This window comes from Ochotona curzoniae, unplaced genomic scaffold, assembly GCF_017591425.1.
Source record: "Ochotona curzoniae isolate NIBS_2020 unplaced genomic scaffold, NIBS_Ocur_1.0 contig_3819, whole genome shotgun sequence".
Taxonomy (NCBI): Eukaryota; Metazoa; Chordata; class Mammalia; order Lagomorpha; family Ochotonidae; genus Ochotona; species Ochotona curzoniae.
Window position 1 is genome coordinate 26,465,296 of NW_024466004.1, and position 19,967 is coordinate 26,485,262.

The 19,967-nt window shown below is 36.1% G+C and overlaps 1 protein-coding gene across 2 annotated transcripts in view; it reads left to right on the plus strand.

Moving 5' to 3' along the window:
- The window catches only part of FAM135A (family with sequence similarity 135 member A), a 100,510-nt gene extending 84,331 nt beyond the window's left edge, over positions 1–16,179 (plus strand). For both annotated transcript variants that reach the window (XM_040983607.1, XM_040983608.1), the window contains 7 exons: positions 536–696; positions 4,489–4,580; positions 5,051–5,148; positions 6,514–6,665; positions 7,934–8,044; positions 13,488–13,601; positions 14,770–16,179. In XM_040983607.1, coding sequence (XP_040839541.1) covers positions 536–696; positions 4,489–4,580; positions 5,051–5,148; positions 6,514–6,665; positions 7,934–8,044; positions 13,488–13,601; positions 14,770–14,975 — 934 coding nt within the window. In that variant the 3' untranslated portion in view covers positions 14,976–16,179. The remainder of the gene's footprint in view (positions 1–535; positions 697–4,488; positions 4,581–5,050; positions 5,149–6,513; positions 6,666–7,933; positions 8,045–13,487; positions 13,602–14,769) is intronic.
- Positions 16,180–19,967: the final 3,788 nt, after the last annotated feature.

Genomic DNA, 19,967 nt, shown 5'->3' on the forward strand with positions numbered 1-19,967 from the left:
CAATGACTTACAGAATTTAAATTTTATAAACCAGTAAGATGTCTAGATAAAGTGAGGAGTTATGTTGATTATGTAGGTATATAGCATGTTGATTTTTATAGGTATATACCATATACTGGTCCTCAAGATATCTACTGTCTCAACCTTGATTGGACATGTGTATTGGAGTTTTAAAATTCCAGATTATTCTGATTTATTCACAAAATTATTATCTATAGGAAACAAAGCTAGTGAACCCAGTGAGGTAACAGTGGCCTACTAAAACTTGTAATATGTCAGGAATATGTCAGGGTCTGTATGTTGTGTTGTCTCCCAGTGTATCCGACTCAGGATAGTGTTCATTGTTCTTTTGTCAGTGTAAAGGATAGAGATCCCCTGACTTTAATTTATTCCGTGATCTCACATTTTTTTCTTAATTTTAAAACCAAATGTTACTAGGTTCCTCTTCTGCAGATTTCTAAATTTTGTGTTTTAAAAACAGAATATAAGCCTTAGTTAAGAGGTTTTGTTGTGTTTTAATAATATTTTCCTTCAGCTTCCTTCAGGCAAAAGAAGAATTAAAACAGCTTAAACTCCCTGGGTTCATGTACAGTGATGTTCCTGTGCTGGCATCCTCAGTACCTTATTTTAGCATGGAAGAGGAGGATAGTTCTGAAGATGGAGTGCATCTCATTGTCTGTGTTCATGGCTTAGATGGTATGTGATATCTGTTGATGTAACCCATAGCAACTCATAGGATTTAATCTTTGAAATCAAAAACAATTTTGAGTTGCTTAAATTAATTGAAGCCTAAATATGTTCTAGGTACAATATAATTTCTTTTTTTAAAATTTTTTTTAAGGATTTAGAAAAAATTTATTTGAAAGGCAGTTACATATGTTGGTACAGTGGCATATCATACTAATCGTCCACTTGCAACACTGGCATACAATATGGGTGCCAATTCATGTCCCAGCTGCTCCGCTTCCAATCTAGCTCTCTGCTTATGGCTTGGGAAAGCAGCAGAGAATGGCTCAAGGCTGTGGGCCCCGGTACCCACATGAGAAATCCAGAAAAAGCTTCAGATCAGCTCAATTCTGGCCATTGTGGCCACTTGAGGAGTGAATCAGTGAATGAAAGACATTTCTCCCTCTGTGTCTCTCCTTTTCTATAAAATCTTCATTAAAAAAATCAATCAATTAATATATCTTCATTTGAAAAAAAGAGGGGGAGGAAAGGAAGGCAGAGATACAGAGAAATGAGCAACTGAGAACAGGATCTTTTATCTGCTGGTTCACTCCCCAGATGGAGTCAGGAGCTTCTTCTTGGTCTCCCACTTGGGGCCATCCTCTGCTGCTCTCCCAGTTCAGTATCAGGAAGCTGTATTGAAATGAAACATCTGGGACTTGAACAGGTGCCCATAAGTGGTGCCAGCACCACAGGCAGAGGTTTAACTTGTAATGCCATGGCACCAGTCTCTACATAGTAAGCATTTTTTTTCTTTTATTTATTTACTTATTTATTTTTCACATTTTATTATTATTGCTATCATTTTACGATAAAAGCAGATTTTCTGTATAACTAATACTTGTGCCAATGTTGCTTTTAGTTTTGGATTTTCTCTTCTCTTTTTTGTCAGCTGTCACCTCATGGCAATTTTTTGTCTCCCATTGACAGTCTTCCTAGCCCTTTTTTTAAAAAAAATTTATTAATTTTTATTACAAAGTCAAATATACAGAGAGGAGGAGAGACAAAGAGAAAGATCTTCCATCTGATGAATCACTCTGCAAGTGAGCACAACAGCCAGTGCTGTGCCAGTCCGAAGCCAGGAGCCAGGAACTTGCTCCAGGTCTCCCACACGGGTGCAGGGTCCCAGTGCTTTGGGTCATCCTTGATTGCTTTCCCAGGCCACCAGCAGGGAGCTGGATGGGAAATGGGGCTTTTGGGATTAGAACTGGCGTCCATGTGGGATCCCAGCTTGTTCAAGGTGAGGACTTTAGCCGCTAGGCCACCATGCCGGGGCCCCTTCATAGCCCTTTTTACCTTGCGAGTTTTAAAAGATGTGGGCTAGGAAAACCAATATTCCTAAAAATTAAAGGTTCATTAATTAATCAAGGTATAGATTAAATTTTAAATTCCTGACTTTAGTTGTACAATTTTGACAGCTGTTGTATTTATACCATTTTTCCTAGATATAGAAAGTACTAGAATGTGCACATATCTGTAGAATAGGATATTACAGTATTGTGATTCTATAAAAACAAACTAGATTTTATAGATTATAAAAACACAAAAGTTGATTTCTCAAGAAAGACTTCCTGACCTTCTGACAAAGACTACTTTGAAATTCTCTGGGCCTAGCACAAGTGGCTAAATCCTCACCTTGCATGCATTAAGATCCCATATACATGCCAGTAAATATCCCAGATGCATCAGTTCCCGTCCACTTCCCTTCCTTCTTCTGACCTGGACAGGAGTGGAGTATGGCCCAAAGCCTTGGGACCCTGCACCCGTGTGGGAGACCTGGAAGAAGCTTCTGGCTCCTAGCTTCAAATCAGCTCAGCTCTGGCCATTGTGGCCATTTGGAGAGTGAACTCGTGGAAAGAAGATCTATCTCTCTAGCTCTCTTCTCTTTGTAAATCTGCCTTTCCAAAAAAATAAAGTAAGTATTTAAAAGAAAATAATTCTCCTGGAACATACTATTTCTGTCTGCTTGAACAATAGAAAAATATGGAATATATCCCATTTTATTCCTAAGAATTAAACTAAGTTTGTTATCTGACCAAGATATTGCAGCAATACCTCCCCCCCAAAAAGAGCAAACTTTTATTTATATATATACTTAATGAAAATCTAGCAAATAGACTTAATATATTAAAGTCTATTGCTAAAAAAAATCTATTGCTATGCAAGTAGAATTGAATTGTCAGAATGCAAAAGTAGGCATATATAATAAATTTATTGAAGAAGGACAATCAGCAAACTTTTTCTGTAGAAGACCAGATAGCAAATGATTATTGGTTTCTTTTGTCTGTGTCACATATTCTGTTTGGGGGTTTTTGTTTGTTTGTTTGTTTTTGTTTTGTTAGTGTTTTTATCTTTAACCCTTCAACAAATGTAGAAGCTGTATTATCTTGCAACTGTGTATGAAAGCAGATCAACAACCGGGTCTGACCTGCAGACTCGTCTTCTGACCACTGAGTGTTTTGTGTATGGGTGCATCCTCCCTGGCCATCATTCTGTTATGTCGTTATACAGCAAACTTGTGGGCACCAGAATCCATGAGTTCTTTCTGAACTCCTGTCTAGGTATTGTAGATCATGATCTCAACAGTATTCTGTCAAAATGGCATACATAATTTATACTAAAAGACCTTGAAGCAGAAATGATATCTGCTGTAACAGTTAAATATTTGAAAAACTGAAGTCATGAAGGAAAATTGCTGTTAATGAAATGTATCAGCAAATCCAGTAAGAAACTATTGAATATCCATTCCCTTAAATAAAGCTAGTCTGGCATTTATATTTCTAGCGCATAGAAAACTTACACTTAATAGTGCAACACTAGAAATACTCTCTGGCCCAGCTTGATGGCTCAATTGGCTGCTAATGCCTCACCTCCCAGCATCAGCATCCCACATGGGTACAAGTTCATGTCCTCTTCCCAGCCAGCTCCCTGCCGGTGGTCTGGAAAAGTAGTGGAGGGTCCCAAAGCCCTGGGACCATGAATCTATTTGGGAAACTTTAAAGAGGCTCCTGGCTTCGAATCTGCCTAGCTCCAACTGTTGCAGCCATTTGAATAGTGAACTAGCAGACAGATCTTTTTCTCTCCTTAAATCTGTCTTTCCAATAAAAATAAATCTTTTTTTCAATGCTGTTTTTAAGTCAGGAATAATATAATTATCAATAAGTTAAATAATCAAAGAGCTAACGACAAATATTAGAAGGATAAAATTTTTTAATTTACAATTAATATTAATTAGTAAACCAAAGGCATTAGCTAAAAGTTTATTGAAACTAATTTTTAAAAATCATTGTTCTTATATTTATATGTTTTATATTCAAGTGAACAATTGCTAAATTACTTTAGATGTTTAAATGAATTTTTATTTCTCTTAAGCTATACTGTGCCATCAAAGAAGCACAACAGATTAAAGTTTATTACAAAATGCATTCAAGTTTTGTTAAAATCTTACCTGCCTATACTGGTGATGGTAAGTTGGCAGTCATTTACAGCTGCTAGGGTCGCCAGCACTAAAGTGATGTCCTAATATTCTTACAAGCAAATACTCCACCAAGTGATGAGTAAAAGCCTCATTAAGACCAAAACCTCCTGAGAAGCATAAAAAGACGATCTCTAACTTTGTGTCTCAATAATTATGAATTCTTTATAATGGAGCGCATTGTCTATTTACAAATGAAGTAAGCTATAAACTTGTTTCTGAAAATTGTAAAAATGTATATAATGGATGTTTTACTTTATCTCATAAGCATAATTTTTGCTTTCTAGGTAACAGTGCAGATCTCCGATTAGTAAAAACTTACATTGAACTTGGACTTCCTGGAGGAAGAATTGATTTTCTCATGTCTGAAAGAAATCAGGTAAAATACAGAAGCAAGCCTTTTTTTTTTCTTTTTTATTTTACCAATTTCCACTTTAATATTTGCTTCCCACAAAATGCCTATAGTAATAAAAGTTTCTCTTATTGTTCTGTCATTGAACATAAGCACAAATGCTTATTTTATATTTTGACTTAGAAGCTCTTATCTTCATATAAAATATTTCTGCAACTATTTCAACAGTTAAACCATCATAACTAATTTAATTTTTATACTGGTAAAGGGATAAAAGCTTTAACAACTGAATGAATCAGCTGTTGCCAGGATCAATAAATCTTTAAATTTCTAGAATCTCATTTTTTGGGCCATTTTTATGTAATAAATATCATGTTCATTAACTTTTCCTTTAAAGAGTTCATCTAGCCATCTTTTTCCTTACCTTAATTTAAAATAGCATTTTTTGCATAAGATTATACCAGTTTCAGTAATATGTCCGTTTTGCTTTTGTTCAGAATGATACTTTTGCTGATTTTGATAGCATGACTGATCGACTTTTGGATGAGATAATTCAATATATTCAGATATACAGTCTGACAGTCTCAAAAATAAGGTAACTTCTGTAATATTATACACTTAAATTCCATACCTTTCTGAGTCATAGAAAAACTAAACAGAATTTGAGGTAGTATTTTCCCTTGAAATATTGAAAACTGATTTATGTTAATTTTCTAGTAATATAAACATGTTGAGAAAAGACTGTATTATATGATTCTATATATTTAAAATATCCAGAATAAGAAAATTTTTATAGTGGCATCAAGTGTACTAATGACTGCTTAGTACCGTGGAAGGTAAAGGAAATGGGTAGGTAACAGCCAAAATGTATAGGATTTTTTTTTGTGTGGGTGTGAGTTGTCCAATTTAAATGGATAAATTATATGCTATGTGAATTGTGCCTGAATAAAATTGGTACCCTAAGAAAAAGTGAGGCAAGTGGATGTATTTTACAGACATATATGAAGGCATGTTAAAAGTTCACAGAGGGTGCTGGCACTGTTTCACCACCTCCATGCCAGCTCCCTGCTAGTGGCCTGGGCAAGCAACGGAGGATGAGCCAAGTCCTCATTTGTAGCTTCAGACCATCCCAGCTCTGGCCATTGCAGCATCTGGGAGTGAACCAACAAACAGAAGTTCTCAGTCTTTGTCTCTCCTTCTTTCTGGAACTCTGCCTTTCAAATAAAAATAAAATTTAAAAAAATTCATGGAGAAATGGATTTTAAAATAAGTGTTTGCTGGGCATTTGGTCATGACCGTGTCCTGCATCAGAGTGCCGAGCTGCAGCTTCCAGCTGTGACTTTGGTTCCTGGCTCCTGTGTTCTGATAAAGCAGACACTGGAAGGCAGCAGTGACAGCTCAGGTACTGGGTTTCTTGCAGCCACTCGGGAGACCCAGGTTGCATTCCTGGCTTTAGACCTGACCCTGTACCTTGTGGGCATCTGGAAAGTAAACCAACAGATAAGTGATGTCTTTCTCTGTCTTCTCTCTCTCTGCCTCTCAAATAATTAAAACGAAAATTAAAAATTAAAATAATATCAAGTGATTCAGTATGCCTCTCTACTCCTGAATAAAAGGAAGACTCCCAGTGAAACTTACATATACCTTGACAAAATACTAGATTTTCCACCATTATGAATACTTGCAATGTCATGATACACAAAGCAATTAGAAACATTATGTAAAATTTTTCATTCAATTATTTTGTTTTTATAATCATTTTAATTATACAGTAATGGGAATCTACTATATTCTTTTTTTCTATAAAACATAGGTTATATAATTTCAAAATAGAAAATTATTTTAAAACATAATGAAAATTTTTTAACTTGGTATTTACATGTATGTATGGTGTTATCTTTGATTGTTGTTACTAAAAAGTACAGTGGGATAAATGTTTCATACTTTTTTTCTCTTAAAGCTTTATTGGACATTCTTTGGGCAACCTAATAATCCGTTCAGTGCTTACAAGACCAAGGTTTAAATATTACCTCAACAAACTTCATACCTTTCTGTCTCTTTCTGGACCTCACCTTGGTACACTGTACAACAGCAGTGCTCTTGTTAATACAGGTAAGTTTTATTGTATACAAAAAAAAAAGGCATAGGGAGGAAATTTAAACACAGATTTAGCATTTGCTGGTGTTTGTTAAGTCAGCTCGTCACATACTTGAAGTTTTGTAAAACAACATGTAGATAATTTTTTATTCTGCTGTGCATGTCATTTCTGAAAATAATTATTTTCATTGAGATGATAATTGCCAATACATAATAGCATTTTCCCTTAAACTCTAAATGTTTTCAATAATTTATCTTATAAAGAAGCTGTTACTTTATTAGCTGGAACAGATATATATACTAACACTTATTACATAGTTATAAAATATTACATAAAATGTTGACTCTGATTTGGTTTGGCAACAGTAAGAAGGATAGTATGAGAGAGTCTAATATTGAATATATTGATCCAAATTTTCTAAGGAAATTAAAATGAAAATTAAGACTATAATATTGAGAAATATGATTTTCTTATTGAGAAAACTATTGGTACTTAATTTATCCTTTTATTTGGCTTGATTTTTCCTTAGGCTCTTTTTTTTTTCCCCAGTGAAGGAAAGAAAACAAATGTTATGCATTCCATAGGAATAGTCCCTTGTTCCCATTCTTCCATCCAATTACCCTTCTCTCTCTTTAAAGTACTTGCAGTCATAGTTTTAGTCCACACTTATTCACAGGCTTACCTGGCCACTTATCATAATATTCAACCAGTAAAAAGTGAAGAAACAAGACCCCATTTCCACTGACATCTAAACATAGGCTAAAAAATAACAATCCTGTCTCAATAGTATCTATTTTATTTCTATGGTTTTTTGTGTGTTCTGTCTTAGTTGCCACATATTAGAGAATGCATGATATTTATTATTATAAGAGTGGTTTATTTCTATTATTTTACTTGTTTAATATTATAATTAGTGGCACATTAAGCCTGTTATTATAGAGTGGGCTGAAATTGTATTTTTGCAAAAAATTTTTGAATAGGAGGGAGATTGAGGAAGAAAAAGAAGGAAGAAGTATGAGAACATTAAAATTGTACATTAGAGATAAATGAAATTTGGTCTCTTAATATGAATATAATTTTTTTTAAATATCATTAACCATAAGGTATGTGTATATGGGCATGTTTATATTTGTTATCAATACATGGGATATGCTAGAAAAACATATTCTTTATTAGCCAACAGAATGTTAATTTGGCATATATCATGCATTGAAGTAAAATTTTATTAATTTATTTTAATATGTATGTCCATTTATACTAATATGTCATGTAACTCTCTTAGGTCTTTGGTTTATGCAGAAATGGAAAAAATCAGGTTCCCTTTTACAGCTAACATGTCGAGATCACTCAGACCCTCGTCAAACTTTTTTATATAAGCTTAGTAATAAAGCAGGTAAGTACATAGCAGCAGTTGGGAAAGACTGCACAGAAAAACTTACTTTTTACAAAAGAAAAAAAGCACAAAGGGCTTGGAGTGGTGACTCAATTAGCTGATCCTTTCCTTGCAAGTGCCAGGATCCCATATGGGCATCAATTATGTCCTACCTGTATCATTTCCCAACCAGCTCCCTGCCTTTGGCCTGGGAAAGCAGTGAAAGATGGCCCAAAGCCTTGGGACCCATCACACACATGGGAGACCCGAGAGAGGCTCCTGGCTGCAGATCAGCTGAGCTCCAGCTGTTGGGACACTTTTGGGGGTGAACCTGTGGATAGACAATCTTTCTGTCTGTCTCTCCTCTCTGTAAATCTGCCTTTCCAATAATAAGTAAAGCCGTTTTAGAATGTATTTTTATTGTAAAGGCAGATTTACAGAGGGAAAATGAGAATGAACATCCATCCACTGGTTCCCTCCCCAAATAGCCACAGCAGTCAGGGCTCAGCCAATGTGAAGCTAGGAGCCTCATCCAGATCTCCCACGTGAACGTCTCAAGGTTTTGAACCATCCTTAGCTACTTCCAGGCCATAAGCAGGGATCTTGATAAGAAGTGGAGCCACTAGGATATGAACTGATGCCCATTTGGGGGGTGCTGGTGTTTGCTGGTGAAGGATTAGCCAATTGAGCCATCATGGTGGCCCCAAAAAACTTTTTAAATAAACTGTTAGCAAATATATTATCAACTTGCCTTTGGTAATAAAAAAAGGTCTCAGTCTGCTGCAGTTTCTTATACTCACAACTAACATTTGATATAGTTTTCTCAAATTGTTATTGATTATATTTATCTTTCATAAACTGTGCAGCTACTTGAAACTATCTTAAAATGTTAGGTTTTGGAGTATTCCAGTTACATAACATGCTATGCATGTCCTAGCTTTTCTTTTGCTTCTAGCTGTCTTCCATTCCAATTTTCAACCATTGTATAATCTGCCACATATTTAATCTTCCTTTTCCAATACTATCAAACATTTGTGTAAAATGTCAGAAATTAAACTATTAATAATTATTCTTTCTATAGTTCTAACTTCTACAGTACTGCTTATCCCTATTTTACTGATTATTAAATATTTTCCCTATGTCATCTAGACTTCCACAGCCCAAATTGATGTATGTGTGTGTGTGTTTGAACACAGTAAATCTGCTACAGGGTTTCAGAAATGCAACTTTTAAAAGGAAATTACCCTTTTTGATTATGGCATTTTGGTTATAAATGTTGATTCAATTTTATAGCAACCTTTGACCAAAATACCCTTTTGAATTCTATAAATTGCTAATAAAATATATAAGTAATGTGTTCAATATAGAAATTTGGTGTACTAACATCTCAGTGTTGGCTAACAAAGAAAGTGAAGGAACTAGACTGATACGACAAGCAGACTGTGGGACAAATATGGTTTAGGTGACACCATGGTGGAAGTAGAAAAAGTGAACTAGAGTAGAAAGGGATCATGGCAAGCCTTGCATCTCATAATTAGACCTCAGAAGTAGCCATAATCTATTCATACATTTAAAAAACATATACATTTAAAAAACAATGTACATTTTATGTGATTTTCCTAAAAACATCTGCTCAGAATCTCTCTTTCAGTAGCTGAATTCTGACAAATAAAATATAACAATTAAAGATGTCTCATGCTGTGCTGATTCTGCACAGATAATCATTTTCCAGACAGTTAGAGATGTAGTTAATAATAGGTATCACTTGCTTTAAAAGCAACACTTTATTATCTTGTTTTTGCAAGAGTGGGAAGGAATCAGCTAATTATTGTGGAAGAAACATGTTTCAAATATATTTAAAGGAAATCCACAACAATAAAAATAGCATATTGTTCATAATATATCAGATTTTAAAAGCACAAAGCTTTCCCTGCCTTAGCAATGTTGGCATTCTTTATTGTCTGGTGCTTTTGTAGTCAGGGATTGTCCTGTGCACTCTGCAGTGCTGAGCAGCATTTCTGGCTCCTGTCCATCCTGTGCCAGTAGCAAACACACCTGTCAAATTGCCTGCTTTTGTTGTGACAACCACAAATGTCTTCTAGCATTGATTATGGTCCTTGCAGTTGCAAAATGACCAGTTTAGGACCACTGCTTTAACCATTTCCAGAGAGTAGCCATAAAATGACATCATGAATTGCTAGAAAACTCACTAAGATTTTTAGAAAAAAAAAATGAATAACCAAAATGTCAAGAAGAATAAAGATAAAAGTTGCCATTAAGGTATTTACCTAAAGCATGTTATTATATCATCCAGAGAAATACTAAAGATTCGCTTAAACCTTTTTCTTGAAAAGTAACTAAAATAAGTAAACTAAAATGATTAGAACTAAACAGTCGTAAACACGACTAAACCTGCTCATTTTATACATGGGAAACTCTGGTTGTAACTTTCCCCACTTAAAGGTATCTTTAAATATCACATCACGGGCTGAGTCAGATACTAATACACAGTCCATATAACTGGGCTGTCTTTGAGCAGTTGGAATCAAGGTAGATACAGAGAAATACTTCCAAAATAAAGCCATTTGGCATTTTTATTACTTGGACTTCAACTCAGATAAGATCCCTACCAGGATTGCAAAAAGTAAACCTGTGCAAAATAACAATGTTAATATTAAAAGGTTTTTGTTGAGACACTTTTAAAAAACTGGCTACTAAGCTTAAAATACATTTTAAAAAAAATAGCAGTAGTGTTGTAGAAATTACCTTTAGAAATAAGCAAATACAGTGTATGTTATGTCAGTACGAAAAATGTTTAGTTGATTTGTTTCGTCACATGGCATCTGAAACTGAAAGACTATCTTAGGCTTCATCTAGTCACTCACCGTTTTCATCCTTCAGCTGAGCTGCCTGAACCTGAGGAAGCTCAGACACTCTCCTCTAGAACCTCAGAATAAAACACTTCTCAATTTCAGGGTCATGAGAAGCCTATCAGGATCTCTGCAAAGAGCTATTAGTTCGGAAAATATATTGAATTTAACTTCACCTGGAAAGATATAATACCTAGTATTATAATATAAACCATAGAAAGAACTTTTTAAAATATTAATGAATGGTGAATTTACAAAGAGTCAGTGCTCATGTAATCACAAATACACGATTAGTAGAACACATAGCTGGAGATATCATGTTGTTGATGCCCTGGTGACATGTATAGTATGTCCCTACTACCTAACCTAACAGCCCAGAAAGCAATAAATACAGTCTTTACAACTTTAGTCAAAGAAACACACATTGGAGTAAAAAATAGTTTGTGCTGTTAGGTTGGTAGAAATTAAAAAGATAATATCCAGTATTGAGAATTGTTTGGGAAAGCAGATACATATATGCTAATAGTAAAAGGGGAGGTTATGTAACTTCGGGGAGGGTACATTTATGAGAATTTGAAGGATGAAGAATTAACAGAAAAAAATTCTGCTTTTAATTTTTATAGTCAAGCCAATTTTTTTTTAATTTTGATGATGTTTACATAGTTGATCAGGGTGGGAGGATCAAGGGTTAGGGGAAAGTAGGTGAGGTCATTTTTTCCAAGTTTTTGGGTTTTTTTCCCCTCCTGTATCTGGAGGAATGGAGCAGATAGGGGGATAAGCTGCGTCCAGCCTCCCAACCACCTCAGTACCTTGAGATGGGAATAGTTGTTCGGTATCATCCTTGAGTCCCAGTGTGGAGCATAGTACAAGGGTTCTGCTTAAGTGATTTTTATAGATCTGAAATGCTATCAATCTCGCCAATCTGAGGATGAGAAAATCCTTCCAGAGTCCTTTGGCTGATGTAGTCCACCTTAGAGTTTCCATTTGCCCAGATATTTGCCAACAACGCTTAGCTGGGGTAGTTGTCCATTTGTTCTGCCCTCCTTCCTCTGCTGCGGTACCAGATGTCCTCTGCAGGCGCCAGTGGACTGCCATATCCTCCATGTGCCTTTGAGCATGCTATCCACAGCTCCATTACAGCAACTGAGGAGGCCCAGGTCTTACACATGCACTCTACGCTCCACTGATCCTGCGATTCTGCCTATGGCTGGAATTCTGACTCTGGCAGGTCAGTTGTCGGGATCCCCAAAGAAACCTCATCTGAGGTGATCCCAGACCTGACTCATGTGCTTGTCAGTAAGGAGTCTTGCTCAGTCTGTCACCTACATTGACCTACACACACACACACTGGTAGTTGCAATTGCTGAGTCATTTCTGTCTCCAGCTCTGTCTCTTACATAAACCAATGCATGCTACAGCCCAGCCCAGCCTACCCAGCCCACCATACACTCAGGCCTCATGTACACCAGCAGGCTTGCACCATTCTCCCCAGATCTCACTTGTGCTAGTGGGTGCTGTAGCCCTGTCTTGCCCGCCTCACCTCAGTATTTGGCTGTCAGTGCTATAGCCTGGCCCAGCCCCAGATCTGACCCACGCATATACCAGCTGGTACTGTAGCCTGTTTTGTCTGTGCTGCTCCCAGACTCAATTCTTATGCTAACCTGTAGGAACTTGCATACTTGCTTAATAGTTGCATAAAATGTTTTAACTATGTATTTGCAGTTATTGAATTCCTATAGTAAACATGAGTATTACACTTGTAACCCCATAATTGTATATTTGTATATATTGTGTATGGCTGCTTCTCCTTAAATATAAATTACAGGATGGCCTTATATTTGGCATAGGTCATATCTGTTATACAGTATCACCTCACTGTGTGGAAGACTGTATTCTTTTCTAGAAAAATATATGCGTTGCAGAGAAAAGACCATCTCCAACAGACTACACTTAAGAATTTACAGTAATTCCCATAACTAGTCTATCTAATTGTTTGAATTTTACTGATCCCAAAGTCTTACTGTGGAGCATTTCAGAAAAAATAATTGCATGCTCTACAGCCCAGCTCTAACATATTGACATAAAAGTTTGTATAGACCTAGTCCAAGCCAGAAATAAAAATAGAATATCAGTGATATTAAAGAGATATAGAACATGGTTCCAGTATGTTAATGAGTTAATTAGCAAAGTATCCCAAGGTTGTAAATTATATATTCACCCAGCTAATAAAAAGTAAAAATATGAAAGGGGGGAGCTAAGCAACAACAACAGAAAAAAAGCAGGGAACCGATGTATTTACTTGGAAATATTCCTAAACTTTGAAAAATACCCTTTGCCATGTAAGAATGCCGTTAAATACTTGCAAAAGAAACTTAAGTGATACCACAGTGATTGCCATCAGTGCAGATTTCCCAGGCTAGCACAAAGGCAATATGAAGTGAAGCCGAGGTTTTGTAGAAAACGCAGAAATTTCAGAATTCATCAAGTGCATACAGCATAAACTTGGTACTGCTGAGGAAATAAATTTATATTTTATTATTTAATATAATATAAATTGCAGTGTGGTTAACTGTAGCATTATGATTCATTTACAGGGCTTCATTATTTCAAAAATGTTGTGCTGGTGGGATCTCTGCAGGATCGCTATGTTCCTTACCACTCTGCCCGCATTGAAATGTGTAAAACAGCTTTAAAGGACAAGCAGTCAGGTAACGAAGTAAACCAAGCCGTACTATGAATTAATTTTTTCCCACATTTTTTTGTACTCACTTTCCCCTTTTCCTGCACCCTTCTCTCCTTTTATTTCCTTTATCTCCTTTTATTTCACTAGACAGATATCAATGACTATGCCCTTTCTTTCTCTATAAAAACTCAAGTCCACTTAGAAATTCAAAAAGAGCTCAGCCTTCAAAATGGTAACTGAAACTTGATAATTCTTATTCTATCCTTCTGTTATAATAATATTCAGTAATACTAGGGGCAAAGGTAGTTTAATGAGACTTAATTGAACTTCTTCCTGTGTAAGTGTATTCTTAAATAGTAAAGAGCCAGAAATCCAACTTGATTTAAGATGAAAAGCAAAGGAAGAGATAGGAATGAAAAATATTGGCTACAAATTTGTATGACTTATTTATGTATATTCTTCCCTTATCATTTCATCAGAACCGTATCCTTTCCTCTGAAATTTAAGGTTATTTTCACTAAACTCAAGATCGTATGGGTAGGTTAATATCATCTTTTAGTGATAAGAGTTGTGCATAAAAATTTTAAGCAATATTTTGCCCCTTTTCAGACAGCTTATATTATCTCTGTGTATGTAAGTCTAGTCTTACAAGTCTTGTAAGAATTGACCAAAAAGGAGAGAGGAGCTCATCTAAGAACTGGAAAGAGAACCCATATTACTTAAACCTCAGACCATAGAACAGATCCAGTTTGTTCTTTGAGCCTTGCCAAGCTTGCATCATTCTTCTGAATTAGGAACTTGCTGTTCTTAATAATTTGGAAATGTTGATTGCCCTATGTTTTTAAAGCACATGCTTCAGAATTTTAAAAGCTAGCTTGTTTTTATAATGGTTTAATAAGCTATAAGAAATGTTATATCAAAAAAAACTTCTTTAATATGTACATTACTTTAACTTAAAAATACCAAATCAACAAGAAAGAAGTATAATAAATGTGCTATTTTTACTTGACTAATAAATAATATGATTGCTAAAATTTTCTACCAAACAGTCTCAGAAATGATTGTTGGAAAAATGAAATCTTGGGCATATTTTATATGAAATAATATATCTTTTATAAATCACACACAAGTTGGCATAGAACTTTTTTGTTACTCTTACGAACTGATTTTCCTTTTTCCTGTTTGTTTCATAGGGCAGATATATTCAGAAATGATTCACAATTTGCTTCGTCCAGTTCTAAAAAGCAAGGACTGTAATTTGGTTCGATACAATGTCATCAATGCATTGCCCAATACAGCTGATTCACTCATTGGGAGAGCTGCACATATAGCTGTTCTGGATTCAGAAATATTTTTGGAGAAATTCTTTCTGGTTGCTGCCCTCAAATATTTCCAATAGAATAAACATATTAGACACTTGAAAATTACCTCATTCAACAATGATTCAAATAATGTATTATATTAAAATGTATATGCTAAGTTCTAAGAAATATTTATACCTTTTTCTATGGAAGATAATTTATATCATCCATGTTTAGAGCTTTTTAAACCTCAACTTTACTTTCTAGGTAATGTGGCTGTGCAATATTTTTTTAATTTTATCTTTTTACTTTTCTATTACTTTTTCATATATTTTGCTACCTAAGTTTTTCAGTGAAACTTTAACCCCTTTAAATGTCTGGTTGTTTATTATTGGCTTTCCACAATCCTTGTATCAGATTACATCATATTTGCCATTGTTGCTAGAATAGCATGGGATTTAAAATTTTCTAATATTGGGGTGTTATTCAGTTAGTTATAAATTTTACTTTTAGCATTTCATTGTTTTAACTGGAAATAAAATTGTGGCTGCTAAATGATATTTTTGGAAATCAACTCCTTTAGTCCTAAAATATACCTTTATCTTACGATCAAACCAGATAGTTCATATACAACGTCATAAAAGTTTTCTACAAAGTCATTATTGTTGCTGTTAAATACATGTCATGCCTATTAAAGTATATTTTCTACTGGTGATTTCAACATTGTTTCCCATCCACTTTTATTACTGGAACTTTTCATGTTCATGTTGGCTGCATATAAAGATTTTTGAATGTTTGAGTGCCCCCAGACTTGATTTGGTTGGAATTTTGCTAAATTTGGTAATGTTGCTTGAACTTTCTGATTACATTTCTTTAACTTTTTTCATGGACTTCATTTTATGTACATAATAATTAAATGTTGAAATTTATGAAATATTTTATGAATTTAATTTTCAAATGTTAAAATTTATTGAACTAAAGTAGTATAAATAAAATAATTCATGTTGAAGCAAAGTAGCTTCACATATTTGGTGATACAGATGCAAATGTTTTGATATATGGAGATGTTGAGTCTTTTGACTTTACTAAAGGTGCTGAACAGCATAAAATTCACTATTTTCTTTCCCTGTTTTACTTGTGAAAATAAGTATGCACTAATGGTGGGTGGAAGATCTGCTTGCATTCACCAAGCATGGTGGACAGAGGTTTGTAAGTATAAGTTGCATAATTGTTGCATGTTTTAGCATCATGTTATTGCCTCAAATTAATAAATGAAAAAAATGAGTATTTGGAGGAACAACTGAAATGTTTGTAATCATTTGCTTATTCTTGGAATAATAGAGGAATTTTTAAATTCATAATTGGTTATGCTGTATTAACTGACTGTATAAACCAATATAAAGCTATATTTGTACAACTTTTAAAAATACTTGAAAACTCGGGCCCGGCGCGGTGGCGCAAGTGGTTAAAGGTCCTCGCCTTGCACGCCCGGGATCCCATATGGGCGCCGGTTCTAATCCCGGCAGCCCCGCTTCCCTTCCAGCTCCCTGCCTGTGGCCTGGGAAAGCAGTCGAGGACGGCCCAAAGCTTTGGGAACCTGCACCCGCGTGGGAGACCCGGAAGAGGCTCCTGGCTTCGGATCGGCATAGTATCGGCCGTTGCGCTCACTTGGGGAGTGAATCATCGGACGGAAGATCTTCCTCTCTGTCTCTCCTCTCTGTATATCCACCTTTCCAATGAAAAAATAATAAAAAAAATAAATCTTTAAAAAAAAAAAAAAAAAAAAAAAATACTTGAAAACTCCACAAATTAACAACATAATGAAATACAAAATGCATTATGCCTGTAAAGTATAGATACATTCATCCATGCATTTTTGCAACAGACATTTTTCATCTTCATGGATCATAGCCCTGAGTTTCAAATATAATGCATATTTCAACTTTGTATGACTTCAGGTTTTCCAGAGGAATCATTAATCCCAATTATAAATACAGGAGTTGATGGTAAATTGCTGTTATGATCATAGTTGATAGATTGGTTGTTTATTTTAATACAATTTTAGCTGCGCATTAGTGATCATCATTTATAATCCAACAATAGCTGATTTAGCAGAGAAGCCATCATACAGTGTTCACCTCTGAATTCAGATTATGTGTGATTACTTGTTCTGAGGAAACAGAAACAAAAACCACAGGGGTGACCAAAGTCATTGCTGAATTGACCTCAGTACAACCCAGAAGATGATGCATCCTACCAACAGCCATCTCCCCTGAGATGCTTAGACTAGAGGCAAAGTTGGGCAAGGCTAACCAGCCAACTGACCCGTGTTGTATCATTGCTCTGACTGCTGCACATCTAAGACAATAAGTAAATCAGCCTCTCAACCTTCAGCAAGACTCATCAAACATGAACTAGGTTTGATGACATCATCAAGAAACGCATATCAAAAGGCTACTGTAATTCACATTTTTTTGGTCTAGCTTATACCATCCTCTCAGTGTATTTATTTAAATTGCTGCACCCCAGCATACACTATCTCATCCAGTTCAAATGTGGGATCTCAGTGAAATGTCTCCTGGTTTTGTAATGATGTCATCTCACTAGTTCATAATTGTGACATAATCACCAACCCTATATGCAATTATAGTATAAGGAAAGAAAAATTATATAGGCAGGCATGAACAAGTTAGTGTAGAGCAATGTGTCACAAACGCCTGAATCCAAATGACATGAACTACTTAAAGATACAGTTTGAAAGCCCCATCATTATAGACAGACAGAATTTCCAGGGCTGATTACGATTCTGAGGAGGTATCCAGATGCCCTGAGTTCTAATTTTAGTTTCCCTGATTGCTTTCCCCCCATTTTCACCAGGGTCAGTCACTAGCTAGCACCATAATCACTTTCTCTAACTTTAAGCTGAAAATTGGCCCAGTGCGGTAGACTCGTGGCTGATGTTCTTGCCTTGCATGCACCAGGATCCCATATACACACTGGTTCTAATCCTGGCTGCTCCACTTCCCTTCCAGCTCCCTGCTTGTGGCTTAAGAAAGTAATCAAATACAGCCCAAAGCCTTAGGACCCTGCACCCGTGTGGGAGAGCTGGAAGAAGCTCTGGGCTCCTGGCTTTAGATCAGTTCAGCTCCAGCCACTGCAGTCACTTAAGGAGTGAACCAGCAGATGGAAGATCTTTCTCGCTGTCGCTCCTTCTCTCTATAAAACATCCACCTTTCCAATAAAATAAAGAACTCCTTAAAATAAAAACTAAAAATGGCCAAGGAGCAACCTCATTATCCAAGTTAGGGAAAACATTTTCCCTTATGAGAGCATTCTTTCTCTAGACAGAAGAATTACTACATCTATAGCCCCTGAAATGGAGATGAGTGACAAGAACAGGCAGTGCATCTGAGAGTTTATCCTACTAATAAGCCAACATGTTGGTTGACATTCCTGAGTAAGAGATGGCATTACTATAGTGGTCAAAATGTCCTCAAGCTTACATCATTTCCTGGAGTCCTCTTGCCCCAGTGTGCTGCAGAGAACCTGTGTCACCTGCCCTCATAGTGGGGTGTGTTAACAGCCAAGGATTCACAAACCCAGCAGCTTTTAAATAAGCCATTCTCCCCTGGAAATGTTGGCTCACTGTTACTCATCCTGTATTGACCTTGCCCTACTTTGGTGCCTATATGACCAGGTATAGAAATTGCTCACCATCAGGAGATGAAAAAGCCTTGCAGTGTGTCCCAGTTGACGTTAACATGCAGGGCCACTCAGGACTTTTGAGGTTCTCTTTTCCCCACCATGGAAAACAAAATAAATGGGCATTGTGTCAGATGGACCAGCCTTCTGTTAGTCTATCAAGTATCCCTGAGTACCATTAACTTATCTGGGGGCATTTAACGACCTTATAGGACAATATCTCAAAGTTTATCTTTCTACCTATTTGCAAAACTAAACCCTTAATAAGGTTGTCCATTATTCTACAAGACCTCTGGTTGGTCGAATACTTGACAGCACTGGTGATTCCAGCATGCATGCCTCAGTCCCCTGCTGCATATCTTTACAGGAACTGAGTTCATTCTTAGAAGCAATGAAGTATATCCAGTAACATGAGTATATTAAAGAAGCGTAAGTCAGGGAAAGCAATCAAACCAAATAAATCATTATTGAGAATAAATTGCTACCTCTTCTATGTTGTTAGGATTTCATTGTAATTAGATCTGCCACCTAGGCTACTAAACACTGTTAGGGAATTAAGTATTTGACAAGTGGTCACCTGATAGGGAACATACCTTGTTACTGGCGTCACTAGGAAAAAACAGCTGTGGTGGAAAAGGAAGCTGACTGGTGTCCACAGAATGAGCCCCTTGTGGCAGGCGGCTCATGCACGATCACCAAGCCTGATGACAGGATAAGCAGTGAGCTGCTACAGCTGCAGTTAAATTACAGAAAGTCGTGGCTTCCATTTGAGTGGTTCTTCTTGCCATTTGGTTCATTGGTTTTGTATGGAAAGGCAGCTGCGATGTTGTGAGATGTCTGGAGAAACCCTATGTATCAAGGAACTTAGGGAAGTCCCCAGTCCAAACTAAATCCTGAATATTACAACTTTAGAGGCAAATCCTCCCCTACTCATGCCTACATAAACACTTCCCATACTCAAACACATTGGCTGCAACCACGTATTAATTTGTGAAGCCAGAATCCTCTGATTTCTAACCCCCCCCAAGACTGAGAATATTTATTGTTTTTTTTATATTTATTTTTATCAGGAAAGCAAACTTATAGCCCAAAAGATCTTGTATCAGCTGAAACAGCCAGTGGCTCCAATGTCCGGAACTGAGCTGAGCTGAATCAGGAGCCAGGAGCCTCTTCTGGGTCTTATTTAGGAGGACCTAAATGTCCTCATGATTTAGGACCACTTAGAGAAATCCTATTCCAAAGTACTAGCCCCACTTTTTTTTTTTCTTTTCTAGTGGATTATACCACTTGCTGCCTTTAAAATAACATAGTTCTCTCAGGACATGGCCCCTTCTAGGTAAGGTGTTGTCTAGTAAATTCTGCCTTCTGGGGGAGGATCTTTCCTCCAC